The 25,153-nt window shown below is 52.2% G+C and overlaps 1 protein-coding gene across 3 annotated transcripts; it reads left to right on the top strand.

Moving 5' to 3' along the window:
• The first annotated feature begins 468 nt into the window (after positions 1-468).
• TOP3B (DNA topoisomerase III beta) lies at positions 469-25,078 on the top strand. 3 transcript variants are annotated; one of them, XM_019665477.1, is made up of 19 exons: positions 469-555; positions 836-914; positions 7,659-7,841; positions 9,003-9,134; positions 10,454-10,560; positions 11,177-11,251; positions 12,636-12,832; positions 13,283-13,439; positions 14,237-14,350; positions 16,219-16,309; positions 17,892-18,046; positions 18,205-18,310; positions 19,115-19,261; positions 19,379-19,552; positions 21,384-21,512; positions 21,983-22,132; positions 22,504-22,604; positions 23,263-23,464; positions 24,498-25,062. In XM_019665477.1, exons 3-19 carry the CDS (start codon positions 7,772-7,774, stop codon positions 24,977-24,979), a joined length of 2,589 nt encoding a protein of 862 aa, XP_019521022.1. In that variant the 5' UTR covers positions 469-555; positions 836-914; positions 7,659-7,771; the 3' UTR covers positions 24,980-25,062. The 3 variants fall into 3 exon arrangements, with proteins under 3 accessions (XP_019521022.1, XP_019521023.1, XP_019521025.1); XM_019665478.1 differs by lacking the exon at positions 836-914 and having other exon boundaries at positions 476-555; XM_019665480.1 differs by lacking the exons at positions 469-555; positions 836-914; positions 7,659-7,841; ... (1 more) ...; positions 10,454-10,560; positions 11,177-11,251 and adding an exon at positions 12,017-12,097 and having other exon boundaries at positions 24,498-25,078.
• Positions 25,079-25,153: the final 75 nt, after the last annotated feature.

Below are 25,153 nucleotides of genomic sequence, written 5' to 3'. Positions count from 1 at the left end.
AGTATTCCAATAAAGGCAAGTTGGAAAGGGTGTCTACAGGGCTCAACGGAAATGTGTGTACGTTTTTAAAAGATATTAAAATATGGTCATGACAATTATTTAAAACTTCCATAACTCTAATGCTCTAACACAAAAAATTACTTTTATTTTTCCAATTCATCTTACAGATATAATTTACACAGTTCATTCATTCATTCCACAAATGTTTGTAGCATTGAAAGAAGCCTGCTATACACACATCTGTAGTTTTAATTATTAACAGCATATATATTTTCATGCTTATCATCCAGTTTTTTCATAATCATTATAACGATCATTGTCATTATTGCCTCCCCGGCGGGGAAGAATGGGGCCTACCTGCAGCTTGCAGCTTGCAAAGCGGTTTGGAGCCACGCTGCCGGAACGCGCAAGCCACGGAACCCGTGGAAGGAGACGTGCGGGTGCCGGAGAGCAGGCAGACGCCGGGACGCTAGCGGCTGCTGGACCCGGAAGTAGGGGCTGCCAGTGGCCGCTCTGGGAACAGGAGCTATAACTGCAACCGCGGCGGGGCTGCGGGTGAGAGGCAGGCGGCGGGTGCCGCGCCGGGCGGCTCAGGGATGTGGGAAGGAAGGGCCTTGCTCGGGCATGTTTCCCGAATGCTGGCCGGGCCCCGAGGGTCCCGGGCCCGGCTCTTTGCGTTCTCGCTGCCTCTCCCCTGTTTGTGGGGTTCAGGGAGGTGGTGATATCAGCGCTTAGCCAGGTGTCTGGAAAGAGCAGACGCTGCAGTTAATACTCTTCTTCATCGAACCCTCCCGCAGTTCTTTGAGACGGGGTCTGTTGTCTGTATCTGTCACAGGTAGGGAAACTGAGGCTCAAGGAGGCCGTGCAGCGGTCGGTCCAGGATTGGGCTCAGGTCGGCGAGGCTCCAGGTCAAGGTAGGTTCCAGTCGCAACTGCCTGGGCTCCAGCTCAGGGCGTCTTGAGGGCGTCCAGGAGTTTCTCTGAGTTGTTGGATGTAGATGAGGGAGGGTACTTTTGTGAACAAATTAACTAGAATCCAGGGGCAGTAAAAAAAAAAAAAAAAAAGAAGAAGAAGAAGAAGACAGTGGCTTTCTCTTGCCTCTTTATCGCCCAGCCATTGGGAACAGGATGTGAGAAGTTAGGCCAACATGGACTTGATAGCCATTGAGCCCTGGGGTTCCTAGAGCCTTTGCAAAGGTCATCTGACACTAGTCTGAACTCCAATTTACTCAAAGTTTAAAAATTACAATGCCGGCCTTGTAGGGTTGATGGCAAGATTAAATAATGTTTATAGTTATAGCGTGCCTAGTACAGAGGAGGAGCTTAAGAAATTGTTGTTTCTTTCCCTCTTTTCCTGACTCCATGTGTATTTGACGAAGGTGGGAAATCTTAGGGCTCTAAATGCTGTTCAGACCACTGCAAGGCCTCCACTTCAAGCTAAATCCACTTGTTCATAAGACACTGACATGAAAAGACTTTATCTACAGTGTCTCCCAGAGGACACATACCATTGTGGTATTGCTGGTGAGAGCTGACAGGGTAATAACAGGCTAATCTGCTGCTCCATTTCACTTTCAGCCCTCCTAACTACAGTCCCCAATTTGGAGTGTTTGCTATCAACACCCCCTTAGCACTTGCTGATCTCCCTTTTTGAAATAAGAGGACAAACTTCAGTCTCAGAGCTTTGGCAGGCAACAAGCTCGAACTTGATAAACCATGTGGGTTACTGGAAAGAACTTAGTTCTGGCCCCTTGATTACAGGCTTTCAGTTCCTATGAGGCTATAAAATTTCCCCTTTTTATATATATTTAAACTTTAAAAAACAAAAAACAAATCTTAAGTGAATAATCATGTCGGTAAAGCAAAAGCGTTAAGATGGTATATAAATGAGGTTTGCAAACCATTGCCTTCAGCTTTTGTTCTCATTGGCTTCATTTGAAATTGGAGATGTACCTTAATGGAAAAACAAGGGGCGCCCTAAGATTAATCAGGAGATTAAATGAAAACCAAAACACACACAAAAAATGTACCCAGCTGGAAGTAAGGAAACATGAGTTCCCCCCTCAATTCAACCAATTCCCTGGGTTACCTTTGGAAAAGACTTTTTTTTTAGTCTTATTTTGTTTCTCCTCCTTGAAATGGTCATATCATCAACCAAGGCCCTTTCCCCAGGATTCCAGGATTCTGTTTCCTTAAATGAAGTGATATTTTCTCCCTAATAAAACAGTGATACTCAGAACATTACAAAGTACTCATGCAGTATGGAGGTATAAACTGTTGAGCTAGAACATGTGATTCTTTAGAGCCAGAACTGCTGAAGAGGGGCACATATCGAATGGGAATTAGCATCTGCACAGTCTGACAAGTGGACAGGTGATCTGAAATTGGGACTGATGCTAATGTTGCCTTTGTGTGACTGTCCATTGTATCTGTAGTCCTGGATAAGTGAGGTCATCCCTTTGAAATTGCTAGGGCAAATTGCTTCTCTCTAAACGGATCTTTAGAGAAGAATCTTAATGATTTACTGAAAAGGTGCTTAGAATCCTTAGGTATGAAGGGGAATAATGGAGATGTAAGATTTCTAGAAACTTCGACACCATGGGAAAAAAACATTGAGAAGGAGAAGCGTTTACAGTACTCTTATAGATTTAAAGTCAGATTTTAAAGTTTAGACATCTAAAAGAGTATTTTTAATATTCACTTTGCAGGTTAAATTATTCATATATTCAGTCATTCATTCAGTCAGTATTTGCTCATGGTCTACTGCTTACCATTAGAGTAAATAAAACCCCTATTCTCCTGGAACTTACTTAAATTCTAAGAAGTGTTGGGACAAAAGAACCAAATAAGTAGATGGAGACTTTATCAGGTATAGTGGTAAGTGCTACAGGGAAGTAAAGCAGGGCCACTTCTCTATGCGGGATGCTCACAGAGGCAATACAGGATGAAGGCTTAGTGCATGGGTTCTAGAACAAACAGACCGTGTTTGTATTCAAGTCCTGCCACTTGAGCTCTGGTCTCCCTGACCCCACAGTTCCAAATGTGGGGCAGCACAGTTGTAGCGCCCCCAAACGAGGATACCGCCATGCCTGGCATGTCATCACAACACTATAATTGCTGGCTATTCTTGTAACATAGAAGTGAGAAAACCTGAGGAAATGTTTTAGAATAGAACCTTTTAACAAATCTAGAAGGGATGGGAAAGTCAGAAGCCCTCTCAGAGCTATCTCCCTTTGCTGCCAGTTTCCCCTTCTGACCCCTGGCTTCTCTGGGTAGGGGAAGGGGAGCCAAGCCCCTGGGCTGCCTTGAAGTCTCACTTCTGGGCCTCTGACTTTGGTAGAACTGAAACTTCCCCAGGATGAGCAGAGGCCACATAAGAATAGTCTTGGTTGTTCATTCATTCAGTCAGTCATTCATTCAGCAAGCATTTAATGAGTGCTGGGTTCACATATACGACAAAACTAGATGCCATCCCTGGGGACGGGGAGACACACCAGTGATGCCAGGCGTGGTTTTCAGGAAGAGTGGTGGGGGAGTCAGAGCCTGTAGAATCTGGTGGAAAGTGACCTAGGTGGAGGCCTGAGGACAGGAACAACCGTGACACACAGGAAGGGAGGAGGCACTGTTTGGGAGGATGGGAGTGGGGGTTGCACAGCAGGGCAGTAGGCGATGCAGCCTAAGTGATCCTCGGGTCAAGGAGCTCCTCTGCAGACTGTCCGGGCTGTCATTCCAGGAGTTCTCAGCTTTTTGTCTCTGGGATGGTTATTTATTTAGCAGGAGCATCCAAGAACTTATTTTGAGGGAAAAAGCAAACTATTGTTTTATTTGGGGCAGCTTTCTCATAAAGAAGACTTATTTTGCTGAGCTTGTTCAGTATCTTGCGGCAAGGGATGGGATTGGCAGCCCAAGGTGTGAAGAGTGACAGAAGCCCCTGCAGAAAAGATGGTTTCCTTGGCATCCTTTCTGAAGGCTGCCACTTCCAGCCCTTCTTTATTTTTCTGGTTTTATTTTATTTTGTCTTTAGTTTTGAATCCATAGTCTTAGTTCTTTTGACCAAACATGTTTGTCCACAGCACTAAATATAAAAGGTGCAGGAGGCAATGTAGTGAGCAGGAAGACGCCCCCCCCCAGCCCCAACCTTCAGGCCCTAACCCCACCCTATCTCCAGGCAAATTCTTTGACCGTTTGTTAAATGTGTGTGTCCCCACAGATGGCAGCACTCTGTACACACCATAACGTGCCTGGCTTTCTTCATGTCATTTCTCTTTGTCATCTGATCCATATTAGTATTTGCTCAGCAGATGCATCCTTTCCAGCTGCTGCCTGGTGCTCCACTGTACAGACACATCATACTTTCAGTTAACAATTCCCTGTTGACGTACAGTAGATTGTTTCTGATTTTTTTATTATGAATGGTAATGCTACAGATTATTCCCCAGCAGTGTTTTTCATCACGGGAGCCTCCATATCCTGCCTCTTGGGGACTAGGTGTTCACATGACAATCTTGCCAGTGCCTGATCTCGCTCCAGTGGCCTCCTGTGCCACTGCGACCTTTCCCACCCCCATCAGGTCCCACACCACTGCCTGAGCCCCATCAAGCTCCTTGCCCTCTGACCTTGCTCCCACGGACTCTCAGTCGTAGGACCCTCCAGAGCAGGGGTCAGCAAACTGCGCTCGCAAGCCACATGCGGCTCTTGGGGTACGTACATGTGGCCCTGAAGTCAAATTGAAAATGGAAATAAAACTATCATAGTTTCACTTATAAAATTTTTAAAAGATTTTAAAATTTTTCTTATTTGTAAAAATACATTTATGGCTCTCGAATAATTTTTAAATTGTTGTGAGGGACAGGATTGGCTCTTCCGTCGCAAAAGTTTGCCAAACCCTGACATAGAGCACACTCTGTATGGACCCTCCCCGTCTCCCCTCTCCCTCATACTCACCTGGCAGATCCATCTCTGCTAAATCCGACTCTCCCCTGCTGTCAGCGCCGCCTCCTCCCCTCCCCACGCTCACATCCAAGGGCAGCCCTTGGCTGACCCAGTGCCTCTCACCCCTCACTGACCCACCTGCATCTTCTCTTTTCACTCTACTGGACCAGTCTCATCCACATACAAACACACTGGCATAGCTTCCACCTTAAACGAAATGAAACAGTGCACTGTTCCCCTCTCCTTCTCCCAGGCTTTCTTGAGTTCACTCAGCTTCACCTCTATCACTGCATCAAACAACATCCATCAGGGTCACCAGGGACCTTCAAATTGCCAGACCTGTAGTCAGGTCTTAGCTGTCACCTTGCCTGGCCTGCCAGTAGCCTTTGACAGAGCAGCGGCTCCCCTTAGGTGTCTTTTTCTTTGGCTTTCAGTTCCCCACCTCTCCTGACTCACCGCATCTCCCTGACCCCCACCTGGGCTCCTTTCCCACTGCACTCACTCCACGTGCCACCGCCACCTGCTCCACAGCCCTCCTGGCTGTCTAACGGGCAGCTCACACTCAACACGCCTCAAAAGTGGCTCCTGTCTTCCCAACCTGAACTGCTCCTTCCTCATTATTTCCTACCTCAACAAATGGGAACCCCATCCTTTAGTTGCCTAAGCCAACGCCTTGACATTCTTGACTCACCTCTCCTTCCCCCATCTCACTCCTATTGGCTCTGCCTTCAGAATCTGCCCACACTCCAAATTCCCCTCACTACCTCTGCTGCTGCCACTCAGAGCCCAGTCATTCCCTTTGGCTGGGCAGCCAGAGGGGTCCCTTTAACACTTGAGGTCAGATCATCTTGCTCCTGCACTGCCTCCCAGCTCCCTCAGAGCAAATTCACAGTCCAAGCCCAAGGCCCACCTGCTTCCTCTCAGCACCCCCAGGCTCCTGGCTGGCTCTCAACCCTGCCCTGGTCCTTCTGCTGGGCTCTTCTCCCAGACACCACATGTCTCACTCCCTCCTTGTACCTCCCTGCCCTGCGCTGATTTGCCTCATGTGGCATATCGGGCGTGCGTCCCAGAGGACAGGCCTGGGGTTGCCCGGTGCTAGGTTCCCTGCACCCAAGACGGGGCTGAGCATGTTGTGGGTGCTCAGTAAATACCTGTGGGATAACTGAATTCATTCATGGGAAGTGCAGTTCTGGGGATGTGTACTCATGGTTTGAGAGAGATCGTTAAATCACTCCACACAGAGGTTGCTCTTGTTGAACTTCCATCACCCACGTTTGTTTACCTGTCCCCACACTCTCACCTACACGTGTTCACACCGCGATCTTTGCTGGTGAGATAAGCACAAGCTCATTCTAGCTCTAATTTTCTTTGATGGGTCTCGTTGGACATCATATCACAAAGGGCTAATTTCCTCATTATACAAACAACTAAAAATAAGAAAACAGCAATTCAGTTGACAAAAATGGGTAAAAAATATGAATCGACAGTTCACAGAAAAGGAAACCAAATGCTTTTAAACATGAAGAGGTGTCCTACGTTTTCGAGTACTTTGTTTTACTTTTTTTCATACCAAAGTTCATGTTTCCTAGTATTTTTCTGGTTTTATTTTTTAATTTTTACTTAAATCTTAGCTAGAGCTGGAATCTGTTTTGGTGGAAATTATAACGTAAGCCTGACTTTATTTTTCTTCCCAGAAGATTGCCCGGTTGTCTCAATACAAGTCTTTTTTTTTATATACAATGTTATATTTATCAATGTCAATGTTTTATTTATAATGATTAAAAAGACAGAAAGGATTCATGCTTCTTTTCCTCAGCCAGCAAGTATTCAATGTCCTGTATCAGGACAGAACAAGCTGTTGCAATTGCCAACAGTGATTCAGACAGCAAGCCACTCATGTGGGTGCAGGGAGATGAAGCAGTAACTAACTGTGGCATGATGAGCAGTAGGTTGTAAGGGACCTGGGACAGGAGGAAATGATTCATCCTGCCAGTGGGTGTTGGGAGAGCTCTTTAAGGAAGAGTTAGCACTTAAACTGGGCCTTCAGACCTTGAGCAGCATGCTCCAGGCTTAGAGGAACATTTCAAGCAAAAGGAACAGAAGCTTGAAAATGTGGTTTTTTTCTTTAGATAATGGTGTTCAATTTAATTGGCCAGAGCACAGCCTGGAAAATGAGAAGTGGGGTGGGTCACGTGGGACAGTAGATTGGAGCCTGTTGTGAAGGGCCTCAAGAGCTCTGCTGTGGACTAGTCTCTGACCAGTGGGTCAGTTATGGGTCAGAAGGACTTGGGGAGCCCGGCCTGGGCATCTACATTTTGAAAGCGTCCCAGGGCTCAGCCCAGGTGGAGGTGCCATTCTCAGCCCTGGGGAGTACACAGAAATGCAGCACAGGCAGAGGGCCAGGCATCTGCCCTGCCCTGGCCCAGCCTAGGTCAAAGGCCCTAACATCTTTCTAATGTGGATTTGGGGACAAAATTGAACCGAGGTCCTGGGGTCATCTCAGCTGCTCCCAAGTGAAGCAAAATTCCCCATGTCGTCTCTGAGCCAGATCAGTTCCTTGGGCAGTTGTTTGTCATCAGATGTCTTCAAGTTTCCCTAATTTTTCTTTTACTTGCCTGGGGTTTGTTTTTTTTATTTTTTATTTTTTAAGTGAGTTTCATTGTTAGCAAGTGGCATAGGTTCCATTGGAAGCATTGCTATTTTCTGCTTGTCTTTTCTTCTTTTTAGGAGTCAGCATTGACAATAGTGTTGAGCTGCAAAAGAGCCGTTCCTAAACTTCATTGCTCTTTCCTGAAACTGGAGCCTGAAGGTGCCAACGGCCCTTCAAGCTTTAAGACAAGATGAAGACTGTGCTCATGGTTGCAGAAAAGCCGTCCTTGGCCCAGTCCATTGCCAAAATTCTTTCTCGAGGTAGGGAAACACCAACCTGGTGTCTCTCTGGCTTTGATCTATAAGCATAGCTGTTCCTATGTTACATGTCATTTCTTTCTTTTTCCGAAGTGTGACTCCAGCCCGCTGGAGTAGACTTGGTTCAGGACAACAGGCGTTCAACAGGCACCTCAGTATTGGTCACTGTGGGATGCATTTACTGCCAGAGCCAGCGTGAACCAGGGCTGGGGCTTCCAAATGACACAGGCATAGTGGCAGCTGCGGACATGCCAGTCAGGGTTATTGGTCACAAGCCACAGAAACCAGCCCTGGTAACTTACACAGAAAGGGAACTTACTGGAAGGAGGAAGACACAGCCAGGACCCCACCCCGGTATAAGTCTGATGAGGCCATGCCACAGGACCCTCCTGACTGCCGCAGCTCACGTGCTTGTGTTTCGCCAGAGCAGCCACTAGGCTGAGCCTTGGCCATGGCCCTCCTGAGACACCAGGGTGCTGGAAAAGGGAACATCTGCCCCCACCCCCTCTCTGATACCGGGGTGGTTGGTGGGGTGCTATTGCCCCTCCTGTCTCTGAATTCCTTCCAAACATGAAGAGTGTTTGGATGCAGGGGACCCAGAAATGACAAACGTCCACCTTGACCCCACCTTGGTCCCGCGGCTAAGGGAGGAAAAGACCCTAAGACAGTGGGATGAGAAGTCGCCCAAAGGGGAGGGGAGTCCCCAAAAGTGCCCCATCCCCAGAGGCCAAGAAAGTTTGACTGAGGGGCTGTTAGTGAGGAGCATGAGAAGACACCATGGAATTCAATAACTAAGAGGTCCCTGGGGACCTTTGAGTAAAGTTTGAGAGGAGCAAAGCAGAAATTGAATTCAAGAGTGAACACTGAAATGCAGAGAAAGAGCCCCAGAGTGTCTGCCCTTGTGAGTTCAGAGCAGGGCGCACCTGGCCCCCAGCTGACCCGTGGCTCTGCGTGGCAAGCACCTGTGCTCATTGGTTACTGATGGTGTTTTCCCTGAGAACCACAGCACCTCTCAGCACTTAGTTCCCTGCAGTTACCTGAGGAATGTTATCACTGACTGCTCTGGTGTGGGGGATTCTGGCCCTCTGAGAGGCAGCATTGGGGACAGAGGCCTCTGCGGTGGCTGCAGCTCACTGAAGCAGGCATCACTATGTTTCTCTGCAGGGAGCATGTCCTCACACAAAGGGCTGAATGGAACCTGCTCAGTGCACGAGTACACCGGAACCTTCACTGGCCAGCCAGTCCGCTTCAAGATGACATCTGTCTGTGGTCATGTGATGACCCTGGACTTCCTGGGTGAGCCCCCCCGCCCCCCGCCCACCCTCTATCCTGCTGAGGGAAGCCCTGCACAGCGCTGCCCAGGGTCCAGTTGGAGCCAGGAGAAGGCTCTGGGCAGAGAAGTCCAGAATCCATGAGTCCTGAGGCCAGCAGGTTGCAGAAAGGTGACCTAAGGTCTCTGGGTGAGGCGCCCAGAACTCAGGCTTTAGAGCTCAGCACCCATGGGTCCCCATTCCAGTGGCACCCTTAGTCACTGCATGCCCTGAGCATCTTCCTGTGCAGACTGGAAATGGTGGTGTTCTCTTCAGGGGGGCCTGGCCTGAGCAGGGATTTGGGAGAAGGCTGCTGCTCCTTCTGAGTGTCACTGTTGTCTAGTGGTCACTAAGTGGCTGTCATCATCATCCGTATTTACTCTTATCCATCACCTTGAAATGACCAGCATTGGTGATGTACTGGGGCAAGGTGCAGGGCCATGTGGTAGTTGAGAATTCAGCCCTGGTTCTGACCCACACTCCACCAGCTCACAGGCTGGGCCTGGGGCAGTAACTGAATCTCCATGAATTTCTGCTCCTCATGCGTGAAATGGGTCTTACAACAGTGCCATCTACTTCCCTGGACTGTCTGTGGACACAATGTGACTGTGACGGCAGAGCAAAGCCTTAGTACTTCTTCATGCTGCTCAGTGACAACAGTGACACCAAGTCAGTTGTATGGCTGAGCATTCAGACCCTGAGTTTTACCACCAGCCAGCCGGTAGGGAGCCAGGATTTTAACTTGGCTCTATCTGATTCTATTCTCCAGGCTGTAAGGAATGGGGCCTAAAAGAAAGCCAGAGCATTGGACATGCGAGCCCTGAGCCCTGAGTAGAGAAGTAGGTGGATGTGCCCAACATGAGGCCCAAAGAGATTGATTCTCCAGGGGCATCAACTGAGCACGTGTTGTGTGCCCAGTCAAGTGCTGGATGGAGAGAGAGTTACAGAATCCAGGCTAGAAGAGAAGATGAAGGCATGAGTGACATGGTTCAGTGCTTTGACAAAGCGAGCCAGCCCAGGAGTGGTGCTTCCAGCTGCAGGGACCATCCTGGAAGTGAGGCTGGAGCGGCAGCTGCCCAGTGGTGGCTGTCATGGGTGGCCAAGGTGTAGTGTCAGCTCAGCAGCCAGGAGGGGAAAACTGCTGAAGGCAGGCTCTGCCTCCGACTGTCGGGGTAGCCCTGGGCCAATTGTTCTCCAAGTCTTCCTCTCCCTAATTGTGAAACCACTATCCTCCTGGGGTTATGACAATCTCGGACACCAACCTCTGAAGTGTGATTCAGATGTTATTGTGCCTGTGGTTTATAGGAAAGTACAACAAATGGGACAAGGTGGACCCTGCAGAGCTGTTCAGCCAAGCCCCAACAGAGAAGAAGGAAGCTAACCCCAAGCTGAACATGGTGAAGTTCCTGCAGGTGCGTAGGGCACAGGCACACAGGGAGGCCTTTCCCCTGGCTCCCTGCCCCTCCTTTCCACAAGGAGGTATTTGCCCCTAGCCCTAGGCTGGCCTCACAGCCCTTTCTGTGAGTGGCCCGTGCTGTCCCACAAGGCACCTTTCAGGCTTGTTCCCCCCCTCACTACACAGTTGGCTACCCGAATTCTGCTTTTAAAATTGTTTGGTGGTAGTGGTTGTTCTTCTAATTTTAAAGCAAATGCATACACATTATGGAAAATTGGAATATGTACAAAAATAGGAAGAAGAAAGAATTATTTATAATCACATGAAAACCACTATTAACATTTAGGGTTATTTCATTTCAGTCCTTTTTCTATGCAGTTTTGGGGATTAAGATCTTACTGCATTTTTAACATTTTTTGCTCCACAAAACAGTTCTGAACTGAATTCCTTTCTGAGTGGCTAAGCCAGTCTAATTAGCTAGCTCTTCTACCCAGCCTGTGCCCCTCCACCACCAGTTTTCCTAAACAGCTCCGGGGGAGGGGGCAGGTCTGCTCCCAAGCCAGATGGGAGGCCATGAGTGGGCACTTGGGGAGGGGGCTGTGACAGGTGAAAGTCACTGTGCTGTGTGGCAGGTGGAAGGCAGAGGCTGCGACTACATTGTGCTGTGGCTGGACTGTGACAAGGAAGGGGAGAACATCTGCTTTGAGGTGAGGCTGGACCCCACGGTGGTCTCCGCTTTTGGCCTTCCCACCACCTGCCCCAACCATTCCTGGGGCCAAAGTAGGTAATCAACTACACTGGCTCCCAGTGCCTTTTGTTCTCCTTTATTTTGGAAATTCTCTGGACGCTTTACAATGCATAGACTCTACTAAAAGGGATGAAGTGTTACTTGACCTGCTGGGGGCACACTGTGTGAGCAAAGGTAAAGAGGGCAGAATTTGCTAGATGGATTCATTTCAGAATGGGGCTATCTCAAGGACAGTGTTGCTATTCAGCATCCCAGCCCACTCAGCACCTTTCAAGGACCTTAGATTGATGCCGTTGACACCGGGCAATCGTCCTCACTCCTTTTGCATTGCTCATTCTCCTCATCTTCCGCCTTTACACGTCCTCTCCTCACCCAGGATGCCCTCCCACGACTGCCTCAGCTGTGGTGCTCTAGCACTGGTTGTGACCACAGGTATCACCTGGTGCCCCTCAGGCTGTGACTCTACGCTCTGCATCCCTCCTGTCTCTGCATCCCTAGCTCTCACCAGGGCCTGGCACACCACAGGGCTCAAGAAATGCTTCCAGCACGAGAGAGAACTCGGGGTACCCCACTCCAACACAGCACCCTCGGCAAGCTTAATCACAGTCCATCTCTTCCTAGACAACCCTCTCCTGTCCCCTCCCCTCAGGGCTGTTCCTCCCTAGGGGGCCTTTGCAGCTGGAGGTGAAGGACAGTGGCAGCTTACAGGGCTTTCTCCCTTCAGAAACGAAGCCACTTCTTCCCTGTAAAGAAGCTGCATGGCCAGGCTCCAGCGTGACTCCCCTCCCACTGCATGGCCTTCTTAGTGAGTCTGGCTCGAGGACACCCGTTGTATTTTAGCCCTGAGCTGCCCAAGCCCCCCAGAGTGGAGGCCACCCATGGCCTTCTCACTGCTGCCCTTTGCCTTTTCCTCTTTGTTCTTTTTCCCTGCCTGTCTTTTTTCCAGTCTCTTAGAAGTACTACCCCTCCCCCTTCTAGTACTCCCTCCTCTTGAAGGAGGGGAAATGGGTCAAGTGGGGTGGATTTGGGGACTCTGAGTTCCCTTGTGTCCATGGCAATATCATTTCCTGGTTTGGTGGGGATGGAAGCAGAAGATAAGGGAGAAGGTGGCAGCCTGCAGGACGGTAGTAAGAAGGGGGTGCTTAAAGCCATGTGACAAAAGTATGTGGAAAGACTGAGGCTTCCAGAAGGGGAGGGTGACGGAAGAGGGTCTGGCAGGAGTGGAGAGGGGTCGCACACACAGCCACTGAGGCTCAGCCCTGGAGAGGAGTCAGACCCATGGGTGGGGTGTGGAGTGGGAGGAAGAGACCTTGAGGTGGGTCACAGCCAGCCGCCTCCCCCAGGTCCTGGATGCTGTGCTGCCCGTCATGAATCCTGCACATGGTGGCGAGAAGACAGTGTTCCGGGCTAAGTTCAGCTCCATCACAGACACAGACATCTGCAACGCTATGGCCCGCCTGGGCGAGCCCGACCACAACGAGGCACTCTCGGTGGACGCCCGGCAGGAGCTGGACCTGCGCATCGGCTGCGCCTTCACCAGGTGCCGGCCGCCCTCCTTTCGGCCAGAGCCCCTGCCCTTCATGGTCCCCATCTATGGCCCTTGGGCCTGATCAGCACCCTGCAATTGTCAATATTTTGAAAACTGTCTATTCAGCTAGGATGTACCACACAGGCCACCAACTGAAAAACTATGTTTGTCCACACTGTGCAGGTCTCTAGGAGAAGGTGGAGGGGATGGAATATGATAGAAGTGCTTCCTGGCCCAGGATGGTCGGAACCTTTGTTCTCAGAATACTTTCTCTGTCACGCACACACATACCCTCCCTGGCCTCCGTGCTGAGCATGTCCTCATACCCACCTTGGCCTCCTTTCTATACCCACCAGGTGGCCTGTCCTGGACTTCCAGGGGCGGTTAATAATGGTGTCTTTAGCAAATGCATGACCAAAATATCGTTCTCTCCCCCCACTCCCACCCCACCCCTCCTTGCAGGTTTCAGACTAAGTACTTCCAGGGGAAATATGGCGATTTAGACAGCTCCCTCATCAGCTTTGGGCCGTGTCAAACCCCTACCCTGGGATTCTGCGTGGAGAGACATGACAAAATCCAGTCCTTCAAACCAGAGACCTACTGGGTGCTGCAGGCCAAGGTTCACTTTCCCTTCTCGGTTCCCTCTGAGTCTTCTCAGGTTTGGCTGTGGATTCTGAGAGTTTCTCATCATCATAGTCCTGCAGGTCCCTTAGGCTGAGGGCATAAATGTGGACAGCAATACAGAGGAGGGAGGCAAGAGAGGGATCTGCAGGGTGCCCAGGGAAGGGACCCCAGCCTTCATGGGGAGGCAGGATAAGGCTCAACCTGGAAGCATTGAATTTGGATAAGCGGGAATGAACTCAGCTTTGGTAATGTGGGGTAAGGTCCTCTCTCAGGGCCATCAGCTGCCATGGTCACATTCAAGAGCTGACTTTAAAGCTTTTTAAGGTCTTGTAATACCTCCTCCAAATGAAAGTCTCCATGGAAGCTTCTCATAAGATTTAGAACGTAACGCAGAGCTGCTCCGCTTGACACGGAGTGTGGGGTCCCTGGATGGGGCCATACCTAGTGCTGGCCATGTGTTAGGTGGTGGGCAGGGATGGCATGAGAGGTGGAGGTTCTGATGCTCCTTAGGACACATCAGCCTCAACTTTTGGCTCCCCTTGTGAGACCATCTGCTTGGTCTTGGGGAGGCTGCTGTCAGAGCAGTCTTCGCTTGGGGAGGGGCTGCATATCTGTACATCTGCTATCTGCACACACCTACACACCTGCACAGGTACAGCTGCAAAACGTTAGAGCTGGAACCATTTTGCTCCCAGACAAGGACCAGCTTCATCTGCCCCAGTTTTCATCCCTGGCAATGGGCTTACCTGGGTACGTTCTCTCTCATGTTCTCCTTTTGTCCTTCTTCCGCAGGTTAACGTCGATAAAGACAGATCTCTCCTTTTGGACTGGGACCGAGTGCGAGTGTTCGACCGGGAGATTGCACAGATGTTTTTAAACATGACCAAGCTGGAGAAGGAAGCCCAGGTGGGTCTGCTGTACCCACGACCTGTCACCTTTGCTTGGGTGGGGGTAGGTGGGGGAAGTCCTTTGCTAGAGAATAGCTTTTGACCTAGGGTCACGTCTTTCTCCCCTTTCTGAAACACAGACATCTTTCGGAAAGAAGAATAGCTACTCACACATATAGTACTGAGATAGTTCTGTCCACCGCGTGCTGCATACCTGCTCTGTCCCTCTCCCATGACCCACCAGGCCCCTTCCATGCTCCCCTTTCCACTGGACCCCATGCACGAACCTGCCCAAAGTCACACAGCTAGCACAGATGGGTCTGGGATCCAAACTTCAATCGGCTTTCATGGCCTTTGTGGTGCTGTATTTTTTTTTTTCTTTCTTTCTTTCTTTCTTTCTTTCTTTCTTTCTTTCTTTCTTTCTTTCTCTTTTAAAGATTTTTTTGGGGAATTGGGGAAGGGAACAGTGTTAGGGATTTGGGGAAGGAGAACATTGTGTTTTTTCAGGACCCATCAGCTCAAGTCAAGTTGTTGTCCTTCAGTCTTAGTTGTGGAGGGCGCAAGCTCAGCTCCAAGTCCAGTGGACGTTTTCAATCTAGCTGCGGGGGGTGGAGAGCAGCCCACCATCCCATGCGGGAGTCGAACCGGCAACCTTGTTGTTAACAGCATGTGCTCTCACCAGCTGAGCCATCCAGCTGTCCTTTGTCAGCTCAGCTCGGGCGCAGCTCACTGGCCCATGTGGGAATCAAACCAGCAACCCTGTTGCTCAGAGCTCGCGCTCTAACCAACTTAGCTACCCGGCCAGCCCCTGTGGTGCTGTATTTCTTAGTTAGGGTTTTATGACTTGGAAGGATATGCTGCTCGACCATTAGGAAGGAAGTGATGCCACCTGGCAAGGGGCTGGCTGTCCCAGGTGGAGGCAGGTCCGAGGCCATCGCAGCAAATGCCCTGCAGCTGTGACAGCTACCAGAGTCACTGAGGCACCTTCTCTTGTCCTTCTTGAGACTTGTGCCCTCTTGCCCACCCATGCAGTTGACTCAGGCTTCCAGAATTTTTTCTAAAATTGCTTCATGCTTTTATCCTTGATTGTGTTCCTGCAGAGACACCATCACTGTTCTCTCCAGCTCTCACACTAGGGATCCCAGTTTCCATGGCTGCACATACACAATTTGGCCTCAGTGTTCACCCCACATTTGTCTGTCAGGAATTCAGAAGGCCCTGCCCTGGCCAGAGGTACATGGGACTGGCAGGGATAAGGCATTGGAGTTTACTTCTTTGGGTTGTTTCTGCCACATGTAAGATGGACCCATCTCTTCTGAAAACCGTTCAATTCAGAGGTTAAAAGGGGTAGCTCAACAGTGTTTTATTTAAACTATATGATGTGTACAAGTTTCAAAATAGTTACCAACATTTAAAAATTATGAGATTTCACATAAAAATCCTGATTCCCAGCTTCTCTTGACAAATCAGAAGATGTAACGATACGAGCAGACCCTGATGGCAGCACTCAGGTGCAGTGAGGGGCGAGCAGCTGACCCAGAGACAGCCTGCACTCCAGGGCCCACCCGACCCCACCTGCCATCCCCAGGACGCTGGCTCCTGTCGGATTTTGAATTTGTAACCCTTTCTCCTGACTCTTCCCCATTCCTCCAGTTTTTCTCTTTCCCTAGAAAATTATTTTCTTTCTTTTTCCCTTCCTGGGCCTCAGTAAATATTCATTCAAGTCTTGAGACCACTGTGAAGAGTGAATTTGAGAAGCAGGGAGACCAAATAAATGAAAGCAGACCCTTTGCCCACACATCCTGATTTTCTCAGTTATGGCGTTTCCCTCCCACCTCCTCACCCCTGCCCCTCCCCCAAAACCACTGAATCTGTTCTGTCGTCTAGGTGGAGGCCACAAGCAGGAAAGAGAAGGCCAAGCAGAGGCCCCTGGCCCTGAACACCGTGGAGATGCTGCGTGTGGCCAGCTCTTCTCTGGGTATGAGGGGCATTTCTCTAAAGCCCCCAAAAGACTCCTTCGGGCAGGCATGCAGCAACCCCATTCAGCCGCAGCGTAGCACCCAGGGGTGCAGGGCAGTGCCAATGTTCATACCTCTTCCGGTATTTTCCCTCCATGCTCACCTGTGCTGTGCACCTCCCTTCCATGTCCACCTCTGCCAGCACCCTCCCCCAACCCCGTGCTCACCTTTCCCAGCACCCTCCATGCTCACCTGTGCCAGCACCCCCTTTCTGTGCCTGCACCTCTTCTCTGTGCTCATCTGTACCATGCACCTCCCCTCCATGCAGTGTTACCCGAGGCTTAGAGGGAATCTGAGCCTCATGCAGATTTTATTTCTCTTAAATTCCAGAGTGGAAACAAGTAAAAACAAACAGTAGAGAGGATTCCATTTCATAGGATTGTTGGTTACTACTCAGCAGCTTTGAATTTATGTGGGAAACATGCAGACCCTTTCATATTACTAAAGGTCTGAGCGGCTCCTGCCAGGACTGAACACGCGGAAGGCCGGCGGCAGGGCCCACCTGCAAGGCAGGTCCTCACACGTCCCTGGCTTAGTGGAGTCCCCTCAGAGGCATTAAACTATGGTGTTCAACTCCAGAACCAAACTCTGGTTCAGATCCCAGTGCAGCCACTTCCTTGTCTTAGAGCCTTGGTTTCCTCATGAGAAAAGAGGGTGATCACAGTACCCATCTCTCCGGGTTGTTGTAAGGATTAAGTGACTGAAACAGCGCCTCCTAACAATAGCAGTGAAAATGCTTGGCCCCTGCCCAGGAGGGACAGCCTGACGTTAGCATCCTAGGGCAGCTTCCCTGGTGCAGGGGAGGACTCAAGACTCATCTCTCCTGCCCAGGACGGGTGTGACGTAGCCTCTCTGGGCCTGTTTCCAGAGTAGCAAGAAGGGGGTTAGGCTATAAAGTTGGCAAACTCTGACAGCTATTGGCTTCCAGACATTGGTGGCGTGGCCGCTTGGTGGCCTCAGGAAATCATGGGCAATGTCCTCTCGGAGCATCACCTCCAGGGATCCTTGGAGGATAACAGTGACATTGAGTGACTGGTAGCCGAGTGCCAGGCTCTGCTGATCAAGGAGAAGCAGGAGGACGAGTCCTCCCTCAGTGGCCCTAGAGTGCTGTGAGGACAGAAACACTTAGGCGGCTCAGAACAGACAGCATGTGCTAACTCTGCTGTCACCGTGGGACGTCAGCAGACCCTGAGGCATGGTTATGGCTGCGTGCCAGAGGATGAGAGGCAGGCACTCTGAAGGCCACATTTAGTCAGTACAGCTACCAGTGTCATGAGGGCGACACTGTGGAGCATCCGTCTTGGTCCCTCCCTCATAGGCTGAGGACCTCAGCCTTGGATAAGTCTGTGTGGACATAAGCACCTGGCCAGCAGCTCCTCTTCAGGCCATGCCTGCTCAGAGTCACCCTTACCGCCCTCCTCCCGCCCCCGCCCCCGGCAGGAGGCCCCATCCGCCTTTGGATGGGCCTGAGTGACCACACTGTGGGCAGGCACCTGGCCATCCCCGGCCTTCTGGGTCAGCTGAGCCTCTAGTCTTTTGCAGGCATGGGGCCACAGCATGCCATGCAGACTGCCGAACGGCTCTACACACAAGGCTACATCAGCTACCCACGGACCGAGACCACCCACTACCCCGAGAACTTCGATCTGAAGGGCCCTCTGCGGCAGCAGGCCAATCACCCCTACTGGGCCGACACGGTGAGCAGAGCTGGGCCCTGCCTCCCACACACACACCTGTTGCCAAGGCCTTGGGACCCAGCTCAGACACTGGCCAAATCCAGGACTGTCAGCGGCTTCCTCTGGGTGGGAACCGACCAAGCCCAGACTCCTACTCTGCTTTGTCTTCCCTTCCTCAGGTGAAGCGGTTGTTATCAGAAGGCATCAACCGCCCTCGGAAAGGCCACGATGCGGGCGACCATCCCCCCATCACTCCCATGAGGTCTGCCACAGAGGCTGAATTAGGTATTGGGTGCTCCTCCTACCATGCACACACGCACATGCGCGCACGCACACACACACGCACACACACACACACACACACTTCAAGCTTCTTGGGAGGGAAGTGCGAGAAGCTACAATGATGTGGCACCTTTGCATGATGTCAGGCCCTCTTGACAATGTGGGGACTCCCTCCTGCCTAGAACTGCCACACAGGTTACCTGAAAGTTGTGCTCCCTTACCATTGATGTCACACGAGTGAAGTGGTGATGGCAGGTGTGTGATGGTGTGACTTAGGGCAGGGTGCAGGCAGCTGCTCGCGGGAGGCCCTATGCAAGAGAAGGCTAGGCAGGAGGCAGGAGGGTGAGAAGAGTGGGCAGGTAGCCGTGGACAGAAAGAACAGGATGAGACAGAGAGTGACAGGCTCAATCATGGCGCCCACCTCCTACTTCCTACCTGGCCAAGGTGATGCTGGTGGCTGCCTGCTGGGAGGAGGCACAGGAAGGGAGAACCATGCAGGTGGAGACAGGAGCTATTTGTGTGCAGTCCCAGTTTGAAGTGATGGGGGCATGTCACCATGGGGGCATGTCACAAGGACAGGACAGGCACCTGAAGAGCAGTCCCACCTGGAAGTGGGGCAGGAGGTGGGGGCCGAGGCTGTGATAGAACCATCAGGGGGCAAGAGACTTGCTTGCTGTGCATTTTCTTCCTCTCTCGGGCTTCGGAGCAGGCCAGCCTGGGAGTCCTGTGGCCCTGCTGCTTAAGCAGGAATGCCGAGGGATCCTGAGAGCCAGTCCCCAGCCAGTGACCAGCATCTGTCTGCTGCAGGGAGTGAGGCATGGCGGCTCTATGAGTACATCACCAGGCACTTCATCGCCACGGTTAGCTATGACTGCAAGTACCTCCAGAGCACCATTTCCTTCAGGATCGGGCCCGAGCACTTCACCTGCATAGGGAAGACCGTCATCTCACCAGGTAAAACTGTGGGGCCCAGCTTTTCCCCTCTCCTCACCTTCAAAGACGGACGAAATGTTCTCCATCGGACCTGGGGATGGGAGGCCCAGGGTCTCAGGTGGCGCCCTGTCTCTCCAGGCTTCACAGAGATCATGCCCTGGCAGAGCGTGCCCCTGGAGGAGAGCCTGCCCACCTGCCAGAAGGGCGACACCTTCCTCGTGGGCGAGGTGAAGATGCTAGAGAAGCAAACAAGTCCACCTGACTACCTGACAGAGGCTGAGCTCATCACGCTCATGGAGAAACACGGCATCGGTGGGTGTGCCCACCTGCGTGCCCACCTTCCTGCCCAGGCCCCAGGCCTGAGGGTTCCTATCCCAAGACTGGGGAATGGGGGGCAGTGTGTCCAGAGCTACCTGGTTACCCTTCCATGCCCAGCACCTGATGACTGGGGCCCACGGTGTGGCTGGGCTGAGCTGGATATGGTGGCAGTAGCAGCACCTTGCCAGGAAGTCCACATATCAGGACTTGGCCTTGCATGTAAAGGCTGAGATATGCCCTCGTGGGCACTGACACCCAGGATGCCAAATGGTTCATTGACAGGAAAAACACAAAAGTCAGATCAGAATCCTCCTGAGTCTACACAGCCAACCTGGGATTGTCCTGGAATCAGACAACAGGGAAACCAAATTCAGAGGCACCGCTTCCCTGTGAGGGGAGCAGAGAGCCCAACCAGGGCCAGAAGCTCCTGCACAGTAACCACAATCTTTCCAAGTGAGAATGGGCAGCCCAGGGCAGTTTGCCAGCTCAGAAGTGTAGTCACTGACATACACACCTCACAGGCGAGCTGGTTTCACCCAGTCCCAGGCCTAGGGGCTGTGACCTATGTGCTCACACACTTGTGGCCAGCCTCGCTGCTGGGGCCTTCTCCCCAGGCAGTGCTCGCTCTGGTGGGCACAGCTTGGTCCCTGATGTGCTGTCCTGGCTGACCAGCCCCCTCCCAGTTGATAGGCTCTGGAGACCATAGGACAGTCTAGGCCACTGTACCTGGGCTTAGCTCCATCACTGACAGTCCTACAGGTGACTGCCAGGGAGCAGCTCACCAGTGCCTGGGGTCCTGGTGACAGCAGTGGCCTCTACAGGAGAGCTGGGCCTGCTTCCAGGGGCCTGGAGGCCTGTGTTGGGTCCTGCCGTGGTGGTCCTCAGCCTGCTGTGTAGTGCGGCCATGACTCCCTTAGGATCTTCTCCCCTTCCTGTTGATGGGACAGTTGTGGCTTCTGACAACCATACACTAGATTGCAGCCCAGACCCCATGACCAAATTGAATTTGCAGCGGTAAACAGGGCTCTTGTAACCTAAATGAAACAACATTTGGGGGCAGCCCTGACGACCGGGTCCCCCAGTACTATGTAAAAGGGCCTGGCAAGAGCCCCTCAGATTGGTGACAACATAGCGGGGAGCATGCTGGGAGGCCTTCTGAGCCCCACAGGGTCAGGCGGATACAAGCAGCAGCAGGCACAGCACCACTCAGCTTACCACAGGGCTCACATCCTGGTCCCGGCCTCATCCTGTGAACGCGGGACCTCACAGGCTCATTCGTCTCCAAGCACCAGCTAAGGAGGCTCCTTAGCACAGGAACAGTAATGGCAGCACCTGGCAGTGCCAGGTGACCTTAAAGTACCGTAGGAAGGTGTGTCCTGGAATGGGGAACCTGCTCTGGGGACTGATCACCAGGAAGTAGGTTTTAGAGAGGACGATTTGGCAGGGAGCTCCTCCATGTTCAGGGGGCTGGGGCTCTGGCTCCTGAATGGGGCGGGTGCCACAGGATGGAGACAGAAGAGGCCAAGGAGGTCACACCATATGTGAGGGGCAGGTAGAAAGAGCTCTGTGACCTAGGCAGAGTTCCTTCACCTCTCTGAGTCTCTGTAGAGTGGGAATAAGTACCTGGCACTGAGAGTATCATCCCTGGGTTTACAAGATGGTGTGCATTAACAGCACATGGTGTACCTGGCACAGTGCTGGCTGGGAACAGAACAAGGGGCTAAGAACCAGGGGCCCATGACAGGTGCGGGTAAAGGGGAGCCCACAGTCTGATGAAGATTGTCGGGCAGGCTGAGGGACACCAGGGCCTTGCTGTGCATTGCAGGGACAGATGCCAGCATCCCCGTGCACATCAATAACATCTGCCAGCGCAACTACGTTGTCGTGGAGAGTGGGCGCCGGCTCAAGCCCACCAACCTTGGCATTGTCCTGGTGCACGGCTACTACAAGATCGGTGAGTCCAACTGGCCAGTGCTCCCTGGCTCTGTCACCTCCAACGGGCCCTGCAGTGAGCATCTAGCTCCCACTATAAAGTTGCTGCACCGGCAAACCCATGACCGGTCCCAGCAGAGGGTTGGCCAGGTGGGTCATGAACAGACAAGTGCAAAGGATTAGAAAGAGGAGGTGAGGGCTCTTCCCCACAGACCAGCTCCTGGCCTGGGTCCTTGCTATGGTGCTATTGGCTCTGTCCCCTCGAGGTCCCGAGGAGCATAGACATGGCAGGAGGGCTGCCAGGAGCACATCTGTGATTCAGCCCTAGAGACATGTTCCTGGCAACTCCACACAGGATTTCCGGGTGGAAGGTCAGGAAAGGCCTGGGGATGTAGGAGCCAGCCTGGTGCCTTCCAGCTTTGACTGGGGCTGCCATGGCAACCATGGCCCCTCAGGTATGAGTGCTCACAGCAGCATCCCCCTCACCTGCAGACGCAGAGCTAGTGCTCCCCACCATCCGCAGTGCCGTGGAGAAGCAGTTGAACCTGATTGCCCAGGGCAAGGCCGACTACCGCCAGGTCCTGGGCCACACCCTGGACGTCTTCAAGAGGAAGTTCCACTACTTTGTTGACTCCATCGCTGGTAAGGTCTGCCTCTACCCTGCCTCTAGGTCAGGGCCACTACCACTCAGGGTGCCAAACATCACCATGTGAGACCAGCCTCCAGATCTGAGCTCCAGGCCTCCACTGGGAAGATGGGGCAATGATGGGTCACCACTGGGCCATTGTTAGGATTAAAGAGCCAGTGTATTAACACCACACCCTGCAGCTCTGCCGGTCCCATGACTGACTTGGAAGCCCCACCACCCTCAGGGCGGGGGATGTATTCACTCACAGGTCCTCTGCTCCTATGGTAGCCACCTCTCCAGCCCTGCCGGATACACCATCCACTTGTTAGGGAGGTGGGCTGTGCAGGGTAGGAGGATATGACTGTCCTGCACCCCTTGCTTTCAGGCATGGATGAGTTGATGGAGGTGTCCTTTTCACCTCTGGCAGCCACAGGCAAGCCCCTCTCCCGCTGTGGGAAGTGCCACCGGTTCATGAAGTACATCCAGGTAGGTGGAGGGGGAGGGGCTGTGACCTGGTCTGCAGCGCCCTTGTGCACAGACTCAGGCAAGTCATGTCACCTTTATAGGCTTCTGCCTTATCCTTAGTCATACAGAAATACATTCTTTGTTTAAGCTGTCACATAAGTATGAGAAGCCTAAAGCAGCCTTGTCAGCAAATACCTAGTGTCCCCATGACCCCAGCAACGCATAAGCTGTTAGGCTCCTTAAACACATATTGTCCGTTTTTCCTAACAACACGATCCTTGCTATCATGGGTGTTAACACACATGCCAGGATTTTAGAACAGCCTTTCTTCATGTGTGGAGCAAGTGTCCTAAGACTCATGGCCGGGATTCTCGACTGAAAGGTCCTTGCCTGGCAACGTATTACATATTATGTATTACATGTTACATATTCTATACATGTATTAAATATGATGCATAACATATTACACATTATGTAGTACGTATTCTGTATTCTGTACACTCATGTATAGTATGCATTATGTATTACATGTTACATATGTATTTCGTAGGACTTGTATATTACATAGTACATGTTTTGTAGTACATGTTACATAGTCTGTATTATGAGGAGGATGAGGGTGGGCAGGAGAGTCCGGTGGCCCCAGCAACCCTGTGCATCTCCCTTGGCATTGCTGCAGGCCAAGCCAAGCCGCCTGCACTGCTCCCACTGTGATGAGACCTACACCCTCCCCCAGAATGGCACCATCAAGCTCTACAAGGAGCTCCGGTGCCCGCTGGACGACTTTGAGCTGGTCCTGTGGTCATCGGGCTCTCGAGGCAAGAGCTACCCACTGTGCCCCTATTGCTATAACCACCCACCATTCCGGGACATGAAGAAAGGTAAGCACCTCGTCCCTGGGCTTCAGCTGCTGCCTCCCAAGCTGAGCTGCCCTCTTCCCCTTGGGTATCTGTGACCTCTATGCAATACCAGCCCCTCCCTGAAGCCACAGTGGACTCTGAGGGGATCTCTCCCCTGGCCCTTCCCATGCTACTGGTGCTAAGATAGGAGACTAGGGTGTACATGGGCACTGTTCAGGTGTCAGCTGGCCTACCTGCTACTCTCCGTCCAGTCATCATTGAGCAGGTGACTATAGTCAGGTCACTCGGAATCTGGGCAGTAGGCGTGCTGCGCCCCTCCTAGGCTGGGGTGAGTGAGAGGATGCAGCAGGTGGCCTGTGCCCTCGATCAGTGCCCACCACAATTCTCCATCCTTGTGCTTGTTATTAGAGAAAGGTGAGTGTGTCCAGGTGGGGCTGAGAGACTGAGCCAAGAGTCTGAAGGGGGCCCAAGGCCCAGAGGGCTCCTCTTCGGCTGTGCTGTCTTCTTTATACCCCACACAGCCCCTGGGGTGTCATTACCCCATAGTACAAACAGAAATGAGATGCAGCAAGAATGAGGCATCCACCCACATTCTCAGGGTGCCTGGGGGGCTCTGACTGAGGCCTCTCCCCTGGGGCAGGCACAGACTGCATTTGGGCTGCCAGGGGCACGGAGGCCCATCCCTGCCTTCCAGCAACAACCAGGGCTGCTCCGTGTGGCCCACTGGAATGAGGGCCACTTAGAGCCGCTTGTAACAAACTGGAAGCAAAGCGAAGGGTAGACGGACTTGGCTGGAGGCCGCCAAGAAGGCCTTCTGGAAATGATATGAGCTCAGGGAGGGGAAACATTAAAGAGTGAGGAGGTTTCAGATGAACAGAGAATGGGGGGCTCCAGAGCCAAGGGCTGATGTGCATAAGGCCGAGAGGAGCACTTTCTGCTGGGACAAGGGACCCTTGATTATGAAAAACTGAGAGAGGCCCCGGGGGTGGGGTGGGGGCTGCAGCACTGGGCAGGCAGGGCAGTTGTGCCTCACGGGCTACCCTCTTCCCACCAGGCATGGGCTGCAACGAGTGCACGCACCCCACCTGCCAGCATTCCCTGAGCATGCTGGGCATCGGCCAGTGTGTGGAGTGTGAGAGTGGGGTGCTGGTGCTGGACCCTACCTCGGGGCCCAAGTGGAAGATGGCCTGTAACAAGTGCAATGTGGTGGCGCACTGCTTCGAGAACGCCCACCGTGTGCGGGTGTCCCCTGAGACTTGCAGCTCCTGTGAGGCTGCCCTGCTCGATGTGGACTTCAACAAGGCCAAGACCCCACTCCCAGGCGACGAGACGCAGCACACTGGCTGCATCTTCTGTGACCCCGTCTTCCAGGAGCTGGTGGAGCTAAAGCACGCGGCCTCCTGTCACCCCATGCACCGAGGCGGGCCAGGGAGGAGGCAGGGCCGGGGGCGGGCCCGGGGCCGGCGGCCTGCAGGAAAGCCCAGTGCCAGGCGGCCGAAGGACAAGATGTCAGCCCTGGCTGCCTACTTTGTATGACAACCCCGCCATCCTCGCCCAGGCTCCAGGAGGCTGTCCTTTGGGCTATGGAAATCATTAAAACACATTTTGTCTTCTCCAGAGGAAGTATCTGGGGACCTTTTGCTGGTATTGGAAGGTTACTGTGTCCTCCCGACCCATCTCCTATCGCCCCTCCCTTCATTCTGCCCACAC

This window comes from Hipposideros armiger, unplaced genomic scaffold, assembly GCF_001890085.2.
Source record: "Hipposideros armiger isolate ML-2016 unplaced genomic scaffold, ASM189008v1 scaffold_443, whole genome shotgun sequence".
In the NCBI taxonomy this organism is placed as follows: domain Eukaryota; kingdom Metazoa; phylum Chordata; class Mammalia; order Chiroptera; family Hipposideridae; genus Hipposideros; species Hipposideros armiger.
This window is presented reverse-complemented; position numbering and strand designations above follow the sequence as displayed.

What these genes read in the sequence shown, in the direction of transcription:
- TOP3B (XM_019665477.1), top strand. Translation starts at nt 7,772, where the DNA reads ATGAAGACTGTGCTCATGGTTGCAGAAAAGCCGTCCTTGGCCCAGTCC. An exon ending in ATCGGCTGCGCCTTCACCAG is followed by an intron (nt 12,833 to 13,282) that starts GTGCCGGCCGCC and finishes CCCTCCTTGCAG; the next exon opens with GTTTCAGACTAAGTACTTCC. An exon ending in TGTGGCCAGCTCTTCTCTGG is followed by an intron (nt 16,310 to 17,891) that starts GTATGAGGGGCA and finishes AGTCTTTTGCAG; the next exon opens with GCATGGGGCCACAGCATGCC.